This window comes from Colossoma macropomum, unplaced genomic scaffold, assembly GCF_904425465.1.
Source record: "Colossoma macropomum unplaced genomic scaffold, Colossoma_macropomum, whole genome shotgun sequence".
Taxonomy (NCBI): domain Eukaryota; kingdom Metazoa; phylum Chordata; class Actinopteri; order Characiformes; family Serrasalmidae; genus Colossoma; species Colossoma macropomum.
Genome location: NW_023494795.1, coordinates 25,273,120 through 25,288,785, shown reverse-complemented (window position 1 = coordinate 25,288,785; position 15,666 = coordinate 25,273,120). Strand labels below are relative to the sequence as shown.

General features: G+C 41.5%; 1 protein-coding gene across 4 annotated transcripts in view; it reads left to right on the top strand.

Annotated features, from left to right (window-relative positions):
* Positions 1-10,574, top strand: part of sipa1l1 (signal-induced proliferation-associated 1 like 1) — a 104,915-nt gene extending 94,341 nt beyond the window's left edge. For 3 of the 4 annotated variants that reach the window (XM_036581983.1, XM_036581984.1, XM_036581985.1), the window contains 8 exons: positions 558-997; positions 1,753-1,968; positions 2,860-3,019; positions 4,270-4,498; positions 5,490-5,663; positions 6,382-6,487; positions 6,594-6,672; positions 7,308-10,574. In XM_036581983.1, the coding sequence (XP_036437876.1) occupies positions 558-997; positions 1,753-1,968; positions 2,860-3,019; positions 4,270-4,498; positions 5,490-5,663; positions 6,382-6,487; positions 6,594-6,672; positions 7,308-7,451 (1,548 nt within the window). In that variant the 3' untranslated portion in view covers positions 7,452-10,574. The remainder of the gene's footprint in view (positions 1-557; positions 998-1,752; positions 1,969-2,859; positions 3,020-4,269; positions 4,499-5,489; positions 5,664-6,381; positions 6,488-6,593; positions 6,673-7,307) is intronic. The other variant, XM_036581986.1, reaches the window with a different exon arrangement.
* Positions 10,575-15,666: the final 5,092 nt, after the last annotated feature.

The following is a 15,666-nucleotide window of genomic DNA, read 5'->3' as shown; positions in this document are numbered from 1 at the left end:
ACGGTGAATTATTGATGTCTGAACCTCAGAGAAATGTTGATGTGCCACTTCTCATTTTGTAATCAGTTCCCACAAAGACACTTCCCAAAAAAGGGCCATCCAAAACTTTTGAATCCCTGTAAAATAAAAACCAATGTTAATGCAGATACTTACATAAATAGATCCTACTGTGATGCTAGTGCTCTATAACTTCATAAAAATAAAGCAATTTTAGATGTGTCCAGAGTGATGAACAGAGGTTTTGATAAGCACAGCAAGAATGAAGTTCTAACAAAATTAACATACAGAATGTCTTGTATTTCAAGTGATCAAATCTCATTGCAGATAGCTTAAGAAGAAATTACATTAGTATTTATTAGTAATATCATTTTTTATTATTAGTAGTGCTAGTACTGTTTATTACGTAACAACTTCTCTATAATAAAAATAAAAATAAGAATAAGAATAAAAAAGCAACAATTATTAATCTGACGGGTAGTACCATTTAAACAGTAGTGTATGTATAAACAATGAAGTGTAATTTTTCTTTTTCTTTGTTTCCTTTTTTCCCTTCTCAGTCTGAGGGCCCATGCTCCCACTCCAGCAGCAACACTTTATCCAGTACAGCATCCAGTGGCGGTCACAGTGATGAGAAGTGGTATGATCTTGGAGGAGGAGGGCCAGGAGATGGGGCCGACTCAGAACCGAACGGTCTGGGCGGGGGTGGCTACCTGCAGGGGGCTTCGGCTGATAGCGGCATTGACACCACATCCTACGGGCCTCCTCATGGCAGCTCCAGCTCCCTGCTGGCCGTGGGTGCACCTGCACCCCGGGAGAGAGCTTCCTCACCCTGGCATGGTCCTTCAGAGGGCGGTCGGCGCGTTTTAGAGAGATCTCCTCCAGCTGCGGAATCACCTGTGTCTCCTGCAGAGGCGCCAGCCACTCGCAGCCCCCCAACACATCTGCTGGTGAGGGATGGTAGCACCTACAGCCTCAGCGACATGGCCTCCCACTCCAGGTATTCACATATGTTCATGTTCAGTTATGTTAGTACTGTATTTAACTACACATGGGCGTTTTAAATATTTTCTCCACTCAAATATTTGCCTATTTAAATGTATAGTGTTTCAACATCTTACTTAGCTTCCAAGTTTGCCTACTACAGAACAATAATACAGAGTTGCTTGACTCGCGCATTTGATATCTTTTAATATTTCCTTATATTATTTTGCTTAAATGTCAACATTTCACTTAACTTGAGATGCAGTGTTACCTGCTTATTTCCTGACATGGTCTGTGGTTCTATGCCTATGCTCAGTCTTGTGTAATGTGTGTTGACTATGTTAATGACTCCACACCATAGTTTTGTAGTGTGTTTCCTGCTATATACCTGAGTCACCTCAAGAAGTGGTTTGTAAGTAGCTAATGATTTGGCTTAAGTGTGTTAGAGCAGGAAACATACTTTCTGTACAGCACAGAGAGTTGAGAGATACTAGAAAAATAGCTACAATATATCAATGCATTTGTCATTGTTATCAATTGTAAAGAAAAGAGGTTTTGTGAATTTTTACATCAAATGAGTTTTTCGTATTTTTTCCTGAAAATCTAGTTCCTCATTGGAAGCTTTGCTTTTGCACCATGGACAGCAGAATTTAAGAGACTTCACTAGACAAACAACATGCCATAATTCTGAAGATACAGTATATATTTTTATATTCCAAAGTGCCACAGTGGTCTTTCAGTCCTCCTTGTTCTGTACACTTTTCCACTCAGCTCTCGTCACTCTGTGAGCCCCGCTGTGCTCAGCTCCAGCCACAGCTCTCCACGAGACGAGTCACCCTCAGCCACTTCACCTTCCTCCTCCCAAAGCTCCGTCTCCCCAGGCCCCAAGAGCTTCTACCCACGCCAGGGAGCCACTAGCAAGTATCTGATCGGCTGGAGGAAGCCTGGCAGCACCATCAACTCTGTGGACTTTGGAGACACACGCAAGTAAGGATGACTCCATAAGCTGTGTGTATAATAAACTGTATCTATCTAATGCAAGCAATACTTAAGAATTGCTGTAACCTACAGGCACAATATGTACTTCTAAAGGACCCATACCAACAAAACCGGATTTTTGATATTTTTGAATAAAAGACTTTGATGCAGTATGTAAACACTGTTTAGAGTTTCAAAACAAACAAAAACAGAGGTCATTTATATATATCAGTCTGCAAAGCTTAGCAACAAAAAACACCCTGTTTAATTCTATGGCATAAACAGAGGTTGGAAATGGTCAGGTAGGATGGGGCCCCTTTAACAGGTTTTTTTTTGTTAATAAACTAGTTGAAGCTAATTGCTTTGCATGAGCGAAGATAGCACTGATGTGCACAGTCCAAATTTGGGGATAAGAATTTAGGGGGCCACTAGTGTGTTGTGAGAGGTAGTTTATCTTTATGATCTAGCTCAGCTTGTGCTTATGATTTAATATTTTGAGTGGTAAAACTAAATTAGCAAGTTACATGAGAAGAGTCTCTGTTCCTGCGGTGCATTTTCCTTTGTTTTGCTAAACACTATCACCTCCTGATGGTTAAATATGGGTATGACAGTGCAAGGGCATACTGGCAGAATTTGTGCAGTCTCATTATCATGGTAGAATTTTTAGAAATGTAAATTTTACCAGTGCTGGAAATGAAACATTCATGTTTACATCAAATACAGTTTTTCATATATTGTCTTGTCATGAAATGATTGTTGAAGTGAATGCACCCTAGTGTACATGTATTGGCTTATGTTTATTAGGCTCTGTTGCAGCATTTTTAGTGTTTTCCTTTATTTTCTCATATGGACTTTCTCATAATATGAGTTTAAAAGCCATATTTACTGCCTGTTTCCTAGGAGGCCACAGGGTGAGGGGCCAGATGGTGGGCCGTCTCAGCCTCGGCCTTCTCTCCGAGACCTGCATTCTCCTCAACCCCTCGGCAAATCCACTGTTGAGGAGGACCTGAAGAAACTCATCACTTTAGACAGCCCTCCTGCCCACCGCCATGACGACAAGGTAACCTCACAAACATGCCTTGGCTGATAGAGCCTGGAGAACATTTAAAAGTCTCAGCAAGAATCACTACAACTTACAGGCCAGTTCTTAAAACTGCAGTAATAAAGAATTACATCCTACAGTATTGAGAGTATACTCTGTTGGTAACAAGAATGGAAGCATTTAATTGTCTGCTTTGTATGCTGCAGCGCTAGCATAACCCTTCACTGTACCTAAAGTGGCTGATTCCAAACCCTGAAAAACAGCCCCAGACCATTACACCTCCTTCAAACTTATAGCGTTCTCCTGGTAACTGCCAAACCCAGGTTTGTCCTTCAGACTGCCAGACAGTGAAGCGTGATTCATCACTCTGGTGAACTTGTTGTCACTTCTGTGTCCTGTGGCAGCATGCTTCACACCACTCCAGCTGATCTTGGCATTGCATGTAGTGATGCAGCTGCTCAGCCTTGGAGACCCATTTTAAGAAGCTACCAACACAATGTTCTTCTGCTGATGTTGCTTCCAGAGGCAGTTTGGAACTCTGTAGTGAGCGATGGAAGAGAGGATATATGATTTTTACATGATTTTGTCGCCCGGGGAGCAGCTGGGGGTTAGGTGCCTTGCTCAAGGGCACTTCAGTCACGTACTGTCAGCTGAGGGGATCGAACCGGCGACTTTCCGGTCACAAGGCTGGTTCCTTAACCTCCAGCCCATGACTGCCCCTTGTAAACACTGGGTGTGTCTGAAATACCTGGACACATTAAGCAGGGGACCGTATACTGGCCGTAAAGTGTATGTACCTTGGTTCATAAGTATTTGGACAGTACACCATCACAATGTACAACGTCACAATGAATTTGAAATGAAGCGGTCAAGATGGGGTTGAAGTGTAGACTTTCAGCTGTAATTCAAGGGGTTTAACAAAACTGTTGCATTAACCGGTTAGGAATTACATTGTTTTCAGTTACTGAAAACAAGGCAGAAAGACCCACAAACAAGCAGCAACTGAAGGCGATGCAGTAATGGCCTGGCAAAGCATGTCAAGGGAGAAAGCACAGCATGTGGTGATGTCTATGGTTTCCAGTCTTCAGGCAGTCATCCAGACTTAATGTTTCACATTTAGGCAAAAAAAACAGATTTGTGCCACTTCACCTCTTTAATGTGAACATGGGCATATGCTTGGCAGTGAGTTTGGAGAGTCTGTCTGTCCTAATTTCACGTTTTTCTTGTCTCTTTCTCTCCTTATCTCATTTTTTTCCTTGTCCCTCCAGTCGGTGTCTTCCTCTGGTCCATCAGGCACAGGCCGACGTTCTCTGCAGCGTACCCTGTCAGATGAGAGTATATATCGGGGTCAGCGGCTGCCGTCTCTGGGCGACACGGTGCTGGAGCAGGCCGTGGCCAGTGACGTCCTTTTCAGCTGCTCCACCCTGCCCCGCTCCCCCACAACCCGCGGAGCTCCCCTCCGCAGACCTTCCTACAAACTGGGCATTAAGATGCATGGTGAGTGAGCTCGTTTTCTGTCTGTGGTCTACAGTTATGCTTTGCTTTGCAATAATGATCAGCATGTCTTCACTCTACATCATGTACAGGGGTAATAGCATTTTAAATAACAGGGCAAGATACAAGTCCAAAGGAGTGAAACGACATACATGCTTTTTTGAAATTTCTGGTCATAACTAGTCCATTGTTTTGAGAACTCGAGCAGCTTCTTTGTTTGATTTGTAAATTTTCTTCTTCAAAATGAATATGTTGCACTCAGTGGCCATTTTGAGTGTAAATTAAAAGAAGGATGTTTCTGACATTTGCACAGCACTGTACATCACAACTACTATGACCTAGTTACTCTAAGGCAGGGCCCAGCTTCGGTCCTTACCTGCTCAGACACACCTGATTCAGCTCATCTGCAAATTGGCAGGTTTAGTGGGTGTGTTCAAGTGGGGCAACTACCGAAGTGTGCTGGGCACCGACACTCCAGGACCATGGTTGTGCACCCTTGCTCTAACTGATTTACTCATGTTTACCTTGTCATACCTTACATAAATACTGACAATATAGCGAAACCTGAAGGCAGCAATATACTATTTTAGTGAAGTCAAGTTACTCAGTGAATGAAGATGGACAAAAACAGGTGAAAATCTAAAAAAGGAGAAGCAATATAACGAGAGGTCATTCCCTCCTTAAGCTGCATGGGATTTTTGCCAACATTATTTACAGCCTGTTCAACCTCACAATAGTAGCTATAATAGAAGAAAGTCAAACTCACTGTTAAACTTTATTATCTGTCTGTAAAGCACTTTGAGTCACAAAGAGAAAAGTGCTCTTCAAATAAAGTCATTTTAACAGAAGTTGTGGAAGAACATATTGTGGACAGAGCATGGAAAGCTCAGTTCATGCTTATGCTTTACATACGTTCTAGTGTGAATGAGTGCAATAGCCCAACTCAGTCAGCTCACACGCATTATGTCATGTTTTCTCATTGGCTGCACGTCAGGTGACCTCTCCGCATCTGACACCTCTCTAGCAGACCTGCACGAGCGCCAGAGGCACCCCTCTCCAGAGCTGGGCCTCATGCCCCTACCTGATACTGACACTGACAGCGGCCTGGACTGGACCCACCTGGTGGATGCTGCCAATGCTTTCGAGGGTGAGGGGAGACCCCCACGCAGTGAGCTACCCTTCCTCTTTCTCTTTTTCTACCTCAGCTTCCTCACTGCCCTGCACTCCATATTGCCTGACATGGCTGGAGTCTTTTCTTTATTTTCATTTTATTACTTATTATAGGTTTTTTGTCTGAATTCTGTAGAGGGTGGGGTGCTCAGAGTACGCTCCGTGTCATACTACATACAGTTAAACAAACAATGATGGGCCCGAAAAGACCTGGATAAAGACCTGAAGATTTGCCAGCCTGTGTGGTTGGAGTTCATGGCTCTGTGTGAAGCACAAGAGGCATATTAATTATACTACTAACACAGCTTTCAGCATGTAAAGAATAACTCTACCTCACCTTCATTATCACATTATCTCTCTCCCTCTTCTCTTATTTTGTTCCTTTTTTCTTTCTGTCTCATTCTTTGTTCTTCTTTTTCTTTCTTCTTTGTTTTTTGTTTTCTTTTATTTTTTCTTGCTTTATTTCTCTTTTTGTTTCTTTCTATCTCTTAATCTATTTTATGCCATATTTTTTACCTTTTTCTTGCTTTTCATTTTCTTTTCATCATTCTTTCTCTGTTCGCTGTTTTTGTTTATTTCTCTGTAAATTACCTTCTCTCGTTCTCTCTCTCTCTCTCTCTCTCTCTCTCTCTCTCTCTCTCTCTCTCTCATATCTGTCTATCTATCCATCATACTCATGCGCTCATACTCTCATCCTCTCATTCTCCCTTTCTCAGTCCAGAGAGGGTTTATGTTCAGTTCTCAGGACATCAGTCATCGAGGTGAAAGCTCTCAGCAGCTGGAGCTGCTGCAACCAGTTCCCCACTCTCGGCTCTCTCCCAGGTGGGTTCCTTTCCCTCCTCACCGACCATCTTTATATCTTACTGTGTCAGAGTACCAGCTGAAAACTTCAAGTCCTCTGTTGGTCTCTTTTTACTCTGTTCTGCAGTGAAATCCCTGTAGGTTTTGCTGGGAAGATTTCACAGCTAGAAGCCCTGGTGAAGATGTTGCAGGAGGACCTAAAGAAGGTGAAGGAGAACTATTTTCCTGTAGAAAGTGTGTGACTTATGTAAAAGTCCATAGACCCATACCAAAATAACATTATTAAATAGGAATCATCAGGAATGATAGAATTGATGTCTTAAGCAGATCCATTTACATACAGTAGCTGATATTAATATTCATATTTTTTTATTAGGGTACACTGTGAATCGTATAAATTTTTGCTATTAAAAATTAGAGATCAGACATACTTACCTTAATATGAATGGTTTTCATATATCTATGAAAATCATGTTCACTTCATATGTATTTAAATTTGCGTTCTTAAAAAAAGCTTTCAACAGGTGTTTTTCTTTTGAATTAATAATGATAAAAATATAATAGTAACACTAATAATAATAGCAGAATGAATGTTGTCATTTTTTTGTGTATCAAAAATGTGTTGTCTCATTGTACGAAACCACAAAATATGTATCATGAAACCATTAGCCTTTAACTTCTAGTAGTGCATCTTTAGCCTGTGCTGATGCTCTGCACTGTTTGCTTTAAAACTTTCTGATTTTTTTGACAAATTTTGATGAAGCCTTTTGGCTTAGTGTTTAATAGACGACAGAAACATTCGTGGTCTTTGATCTAAGTGGATTTTTCCTGGTCTCTGCAGGAGAGAGAAGAAAAGCTGAAGCTGCAGGCTCAGATCAAGAGGCTGTGGGAGGACAACCAGAGGCTCCAGGAAGAGTCCCAGAACTCAGCTGCCAAGCTCAAAAAGTTCACAGAGTGGGTCTTCAACACCATTGACCTGAACTGAGTCCACACTGTAGCACCGGGGGAGCAGGAAGGAGGAGCCGAAGAACTCCCCCTGCTCTGAGTGTGACCACTGGGACCAACACAAGCACAAATCTCTGCTTTCAACACGTCAAAACTTCCATACAGACTGTCAAGCAATTCCTGTTTTAGGTTATTGGAGACTCAGAAATGGCACCGAAAAACGTTCACATTTTTGACTGAGGAAGAATTTTTGCTTCTTACTTATCAATGAAGGACCTCTCGTCTTGTACTCCAGAGGTTTGACAAAGCTTCTAATTACTTCACTCTCAGACATCTGCCTCAGCTGCTTGGTTTCTCAGCCGGTGAGGCTGTTCCATCTTTGGTCATCCAGCTTTGGCCATCCACACAGGCCAGGAACTAGGAAAAAAAGAATGAATAAATCAGTGACTCTTTCTTGCTTACAGAGAGGGAATCATTTTTGCGCTTTATAAGATCTTGCCATGTTGTGAAATTTTGCTGAGTCACTGTGGTTTCTGAGTTTGTTTCTTTTCTTCTTTTTTTGCCACCTCATTAATAGAGAGGCTGGTAGAGTGTTGTGGTGTGCAGATCTACAATGCAGCAGTTTTGCATTTCAAAAGAAGGAAGCCACGTCTTTCTGAGGTGCCATGAAGTGAACTGGTTGTGATGATGAAGTATGGGCTCTTTCATCCTGACAATTTTTAAAAGCAATAGCAGAAAGTCTGACGTTTCTGATACCTCTGCTTTGCAGGACTCTAAACGAAGCGTAATAATTCTGGCGGGATCCCTCTTAAATAAAGCAGTTGGACATCTCAAGCCTGTGGTACGAAAGCAGAAGACTCTACAGTCTCCACGAATGTCAATCAGGAATTGAAAGATGAGTCTTTTTTGGGGGAACAGTTATTCAGAGTTATTTATTTCATTTGTATCATAACTAAATAAGTTGCTTTATGCGTACAGTACATCAATGTTCATTTTCCAGACAGAAGACGCTTATTATTTAGTTTTTTTATTATAATTATGATTATTATGATTATTATTATTATTTTATTCTAGTAGAATTCAGCGTGATGCTGAGTATCTTTTTGTATGCTTGTGGTGCCCTAGCCTGCTATTGTTGTGTTGCCTTAGTGCCATCTAGTGGTGAAAAGTGATTGTTTCACTCGACTTCTGCTATAATCTGTATTTCGGTTTGTGTTCAGATGTTTCAGAACCTACCTTATCATTTCAGCTGTTTGCAAGCATTTGCGTTATCCTGAAGCAATTTAATAGAAAAGGGTGGGTCTGTATGTTAAGTTTGTTCTTTTCTGACCAGGCCTGTGCCAGTATGAGGAGAGAGAGAGAGGGATTAGGAGGTTCAATAAAAGAACAGACGCTTATGTACACTTGTGGAACCTCTCCCTCACAGTTGACCTTGGTAACCAGATCTACTGAAATATCCCAAAGGACAAGGACCTGCTTGGCTGTCATCAGCACGGTCAGTGGTTTACTGTGTCTTAGCAGGCCAATGCCGAATGCCGGGCCTTGTGATTATGTGCCCACATTTCCTTTCGGCTGGCTTTGCGTAACGGATTGGGAGCACAGAGCCAAGTGGAGAGCCTGGTGAGAGGAAAGGCTTAGTCAGCCTGCTTTGCAGCCAATAATCAATAACACTGAACAGCTGTGTCCTGTAATCTCTCACCCAATCACAGCGCTGTTGCGTCTCTCATCGGTCCCAGAGAACATCTGAAGCGTCCTCCACCCACCCGCCTTCCAAACATAGTGGCGTTTTTTCTGACCACAGAAAGGTCAATCGTCAAAGGCCATGCACTTGCCCCCCTGCTGCATTACTGACCCAATATTGCAGTAAGTACATGCGCCACTGCTCTCTGGTTAGCAGGGTCTTTCTCAGAGGGCTCTCACAATAGAGATGTCAGTCGAGCTTTGAGCTTCAGGATGCTTTATTTATCACAGCCAGAATGAGCAGCCCCAGCAGGTTGAATTTTTTTGTATTCGACAGTGAATGGCGATTATTGATTCTGTTCTAGGAATCATGTGAAGCATCTCAATAGATTCCCTTCTGCTAGAAGCAGGTAAACAAACACTACTAACCCTGCCTGTAGCTCTTCATTTGCCCTCAGCCAAAATTCCAGCATATAGTTCCTTTTTTGTACAATATAGAGAACAAGCGCATCTGAATTGATTAAAAAATGATGAGTTCCATTTTTCCTCTTCAGCTTCATTCCATCTTCTTAAGTCAGGAGGGTTTTTTGAGCTTCTCTGGCTCTCTCGCAGCTGAGAATGTGATTCCTGTGTTAACGGTTCTGATATCTCACCTTCTAAGGTTTTGTTCTACCTTATTTCCAGTTTTTTAAAACCTTGTTTTGTTTGAAAAGGTAAATATTGAAGACTGTGGGAATGTGAATGTTAATTCATTTTTTTTCATTTAAACTCAGATTCCTTTGCACTGTAAACTTCCTGTTTTTTTTTCTTTTATTGTATAGATTTATTATTGCTATTGGTTTAAAGTTGATGGAGCCACACAAAACTAAACATGTCAGTCTTAAAACCCTCGCCTCTCCTGGTATGTGTGCCGTCACTCCTGAGGAAGAAGAGCTCCGGATCATGGCTCCCTTCCTCACGTGCTGCCTTTAGAACGTGTCAGTAGATGTTACTTCACGAACCCTCTCGCCTCGACGTCTCTGAGGAGTTGTGTTTTTAATGATGTGCACATTTTAAAAGGAGCATTATATTTAACGAGAAGTACTGTTTACATATGCTGTTCATTTTATTTGTAAAGTGTAGAGGTTTAAAAAGATGATTTCCAGTGATAACAGTATTAAATTTCATAAATAAATTAAAAAAACAAAAACAAAGAACTTGATTTGAGGTGCTGTAATTTTTCATGAAGTGGTCTAAACGATAGGCTGTTGCTTGCCGCCTGCTCTATGAGGTGTATACTCTGCCATTGCTTTCTGGGCCAATAAATTAATTTATATTCATAGGTGAATGTGATGTGATGTCTCCTTGTGTTTTATTATGACTAAGCACTGTTTTCTTTTTCCACGCTTTTCCCCTCTTCTCCCTTTTCAGCAGTGTCCTGTTTCTAGATGCACAGCTGATTTATTTTATTTATGTTCTTTTTCTTTTCTTTTCTTTTTTTTTTTGGTCCTGGTAACAGCAAGGATAATTGCCCCTCGCAGTGAGTAATCAGCCAGGCCCATAGAAGAGGAGCTGTGGATCACCGAGGGCTTCTACTGTTTCTTGCCGATTTCCCCTTAATTGTGACAGTAACCATCTCCACACCACAGCCACTAAACAACACTCCACAACACAAGCCACTGGTAATTCATTTGTGGCAGGTTATACAGTGTGTGTTTTATTGTGTTTCATGTTTTAACCCCAGGTCAACTTGTCTTATATAGCTGGCTTTCAGTATTGTAATGCAAAACGTATGCAAAAGTTTGAACATCTTCAGTCAATTTACATGTTGATTTTGTTTTTTAAGGAAAAATAAGTTAACACATCCTCTACAGAGACCACACATTCGCAAATTTTAGTGCAATATTTCTATTATTTGCTGAGTTGGAATAAAATTAAGCATAAAATATAAAATGTGCCATAACTTTTGCACAGGCCACATTGTTTTTAGTTCTCCGATTTAAAAAAAAATCCCAACAGTGACAAAATTAAACTGCAAAAACAGACTATTTTGTATTCCTTGTTTTTGTGATGTCACAACTAATGATCTCCACTCAGCTTACTGCACTTTAACCCACTCAATTGCATTGATGTTAGAAGGAGTGTTTTAGATCAGACCATTTATTGAATTAGACCCTATAGAGGGCAGCCAGTCTGAACAGAGGTCATTTGCATATATCAGTCTTAAAGGGCCCATATTACATAAGGCCTTGCGTGCTTCAAAGGTTTCAAAATGTATCTTTTACTCCCAATTCATACAAACTAAACTGCTGAAATAACCTGTTTAGAATTCATTGTTTCTGTCAAGGGCGGCACGGTGGCGCAGTGGGTAGCGCTGTCGCCTCACAGCAAGAATGGCCTGGGTTCGATTCCCGGCCGGGCGACCAGGGTCCTTTCTGTGTGGAGTTTGCATGTTCTCCCCGTGTCTGCGTGGGTTTCCTCTGGGTGCTCTGGTTTCCTCCCACAGTCCAAAGACATACCGTCAGGCCAATTGGACATGCTGAATTGCCCCTAGGTGTGAGTGTGTGTGTGTGAATGTGTGTGTCTGTCTGTCTGCCCTGCGATGGACTGGTGACCTGTCCAGGGTGTACCCTGCCTTCCGCCCAATGACAGCTGGGATAGGCTCCAGCACCCCACCGCGACCCAGAAGGATAAGCGGTTTAGATGATGGATGGATGGATGGATGGATGTTTCTGTCAAGCCGCCGTATTTACTTGTGTTCACCTATTTAGCCTACAACAGTTTAGCTCTGTCCATACATGTTGAAGTTAAAAGGAGTGTTTCAGGTTAGACTGCTTTTTACATGAGGCATAATATAGAGCAGCTGATCAGAACAGAGTTAATTTACATATATCAGTCTTAAATGCACAGCAACAAACACAGTCTGTTTAGTTGTAAGAGATAAAGAGAGGTTGGAAAATGGCCAAATAAGAATAAGGATAAAATCCAAGAATAGCAGGATACAGGCACTTTAACTTGGGTCTGACTTGCCTTAAATTGCTGACATATTACAAGAATAACTGAGAACTGATCTGAGATCAGCATAAAAAGGCAATCACCACAATCCATTAACCATTTTTTTTCTGACTTCAATAGCATCGCATATCATTGATGTTTGGGAGTATGGAAATATTATTTAAACGGGGAAATGGGCTTGAAAGGAGTGCTTATCTACATTTGAGCTAATGGATGTGTGAAAGGCTCGAATGCACAGATTGAGACTGAACTGGAATGCTCTCAGCACCTGGACACAGCATGACCATTAGACAGAGAACTGCCAAGCATTCAAACCACTATGTGGTTGTAGCTCTTCAGAAACTACTGGATACGGCCCAGTCCAGTGTTCCAGTCTTATTCCCACGGGGAAGAAACGTTTCTAAAGTGCCTGTCTAAGGCTTTAGAGCAGGGGTTCCCAATTCCAGTCCTAGTGCACCTGTACATTTTTGCACCTTTTTGCATTTTCCTTACTCTAAGCACCTCACCCACACACACTGAGCTTGTTAATGAGTTGAATCAGGTGTGCAAGATGAGGAAAAAAAGGCACAAAAAATGTCACTGGGATTGGGACCCCTGCTGTCGAAGCTGCTGAGAGAATCAGAAACCATTCCTGCTGAATCTTCTTCATATTACAGCCCTCGTTTCATATTTCTGGGTAAAGTTTTAATAAGAAGAGTTCATTAATGTTTGATTACAGAGTGAAATCGGCTAAAGTTCATGCAAAGTTAATAGTAGCACTGATTTTGAAGTCTGATGCGAATCCCCCTCGAATGACTCGGCACGTCTGGCTAAAATTTGCTTTAAAAAACTGTTAAAATTTTGCTTTCATGTTCGGCTGAACTCATCACATTTAATATAGAGCAACACGCAGCCTACACGTTTTATTAAGCCTAATTGGGATTATCACTTGCAAAGTTTTAGCTGTTGTAAGATGGGCTGTAGTATCTGTGTGGGATTTTTCTTCTTTATTAAGAAACATTACTCATTTAAAAGACGGGGAGAGAACGTGGGAGGTGTTGGGACAAGAAAACAGAGTACTTTTGAGTTTCTACATGGATTTTCTCTCATCAGAAGCAGTGAAACTTGTGAATTCATGAGCTAATGACAAAGTATAGCTTAAAAGAGAGTTTCTGACATTAAATATGAATAGAGCTCTCTGAAGGTCACGATCAATCTTAAGGGAATATCAGATTATATAATGTGAAATGACACCCTCTTTAATCTTTTATTTTAGAGTGAACCTGAAGGAAAAGTACGGCTATGACGGTATAGACAAGCACAGCCTGTCTTCTTTGTTCATGCATTCTTGAATGTCATTGTCTTTGTAGTGCAACTATGTCTTTAGCATGATGTGAACGTGATGCTTTTCCAAAAATAAGATACTTCAATGTGCAGTCAGTCATTGCTATACAGGCTTTCCTTTGTGCAAACACGGCTTGTATAATCTCAATAGAAATGCACTGCCAAAAGAATGGGATGTTATGGGTCAGCTACAAGGTCAACATGCCCAATGCAAAGCCTCAACAAGAGGGTATAAAGTCTGCAAGTGCTGGCCTGTGCAGCAGTGGAATGGAGTTCTCTGGAGTGGTGGAGCGCCATCTAATACCTGTGGGATGAGTTGGAGTGGACTTTGTGATCCAGAACTAATTATACAACATCAGTACCTGACCTCACTAAGGCTCTTGTGGCTGAATGCAATCAAATCTTCACAGCAGTGTCCCAACATATAGTGTAAAGCCTTCCTAGAAAAGTAGAGGCTGTTAATGCAGCAAGGCGGGACAAACTCCCATTTAATACCCCTGATTTCAGATGGTGCACCGGGTAGCGCTGTCGCCTCAGAGCAAGGAGGGCCTGGGTTTGATTCCCCAGCTGGACGACCAGGGTCCTTTCTCTGTGGAGTTTGCATGTTCTCCCTGCGTCCGCGTGGGTTTCTCCTGGGTACCCTGGTTTCCTCCCACAGTCCAAAGACATACAATCAGGCCTATTGGACATGCTAAATTGCCCCTAGTTGTGAGTGAATGTATATGTCTGTGTGTCTGCTCTGTGATGGACTGGTGACCTGTCCAGGTTGTATCCTGCCTTCCATCCAAAATGACTGCTGGGATAGGCTCCAGGGCCCCCCGCGACCCAGAAGGAGAAGCGGCTTAGAAGGTGTATGTGTTGGATGAGCAGGTATCTACAAACTATTGAACATGTGGTCTATGACGTGTAGTACTACATTCCCATAGGGTGTTTTTTTTTTTATTATTTATTTTTTTTTAGATTTATGGCCCAAACTGAAGGTCTAGCTCTAAGCTCATGGTTTACCACTGCTAGTTTTTAAGTGTTCTATAAAGTCAACGTGAACTTTGGATTGGAGTTTGAAAAGTGGATGTTCGGAAATGAAACAAGCACAGAGTCAGACGGTCATCAGGATCAGAAAAGAAAAGAAAAAATGAACAGATGAAAAGAGATAAGGTACTACAGTATTGCTATTGTGCATTTTCTATAGTCTCTTATTTATTTTGAAAGTTTGATTTTAAAATGTATTTTTTAAACTTTAGGACATAAACGAGGCCAAGCAGCAGACTAGCCTTTTAGCATCCACATTGCTTTCACTTTTATTCCATTTTCACAGCTGAAGCTAAAGAAAAAGACTTAAGGAAAAAAAGAAGTCAGATTATTGTTAAAATAAGCCCATGTGTGAGTGTTACCACCTAACGTGTGAGTAAGAGGTTTTAAGAGGGCTGTGTGTGTGTCTGTGCATGTCGCTACATCATCAGCTCACCAGCTTCGCAGTGTGACAAAAAAAACTTGCAAATACTACCAGATATATCAACCGCCTCACTCTCTTAACATAAGCTTGGGTTGCCAGTGTAAACGAATTGAAAAAACTGTCCAAAAACCAAAAGAGAGAAAAGTGAAGAGAAGAAAACAGCCTCTCTGCTGACATACATGATATGACCCAATGGTTTGTACTTAATATGACCAAGGACATAAACCAGCAAGGTAAAAATGTCCACTTTGATTTCAGGTTGACTTTAATACTGATGTTTGTTTGATGTGATAGAAAAGACTGCCAAACCTAAGTACTTAGATTTATAGTGCGGACACTGCTGATTTTGTTGCAACATTCTGTGGAAGACATTAGGCTCGTGTGTTTTAGTACTGAAATGAGATGGACCACCATTTCCTGTGTTAAATGGGGCGGTGATCTATATGTAAAAGCATGCATTAGACCACTGCAGATGTGCAAACCCTGTAGATGGGCGTTGACTGCATGAATTATGAATGTGGCCTGGGTTTGAAGGGTTCCAGCTACTGTCCATTTGTGCTGATGGCTGCGGTTGGTCATGAGCGTATACAAACCCTGTGAGAGTGGATAGTTGGGTGAATTATTTTTGACCAAAAGATGACGAATAATGACACAGCATTGTGAGCAAACTTGAGGATTTAATTGGAATCAAGTGTCAGTTAAACTGCATTTAAATTGTTCTCGCCTGAACCTGATGAGTTCAGACAGTGCTCCCTACTGACAATTTAATCCACATTTCTTTTAATAATTAATAACAAAAACATTT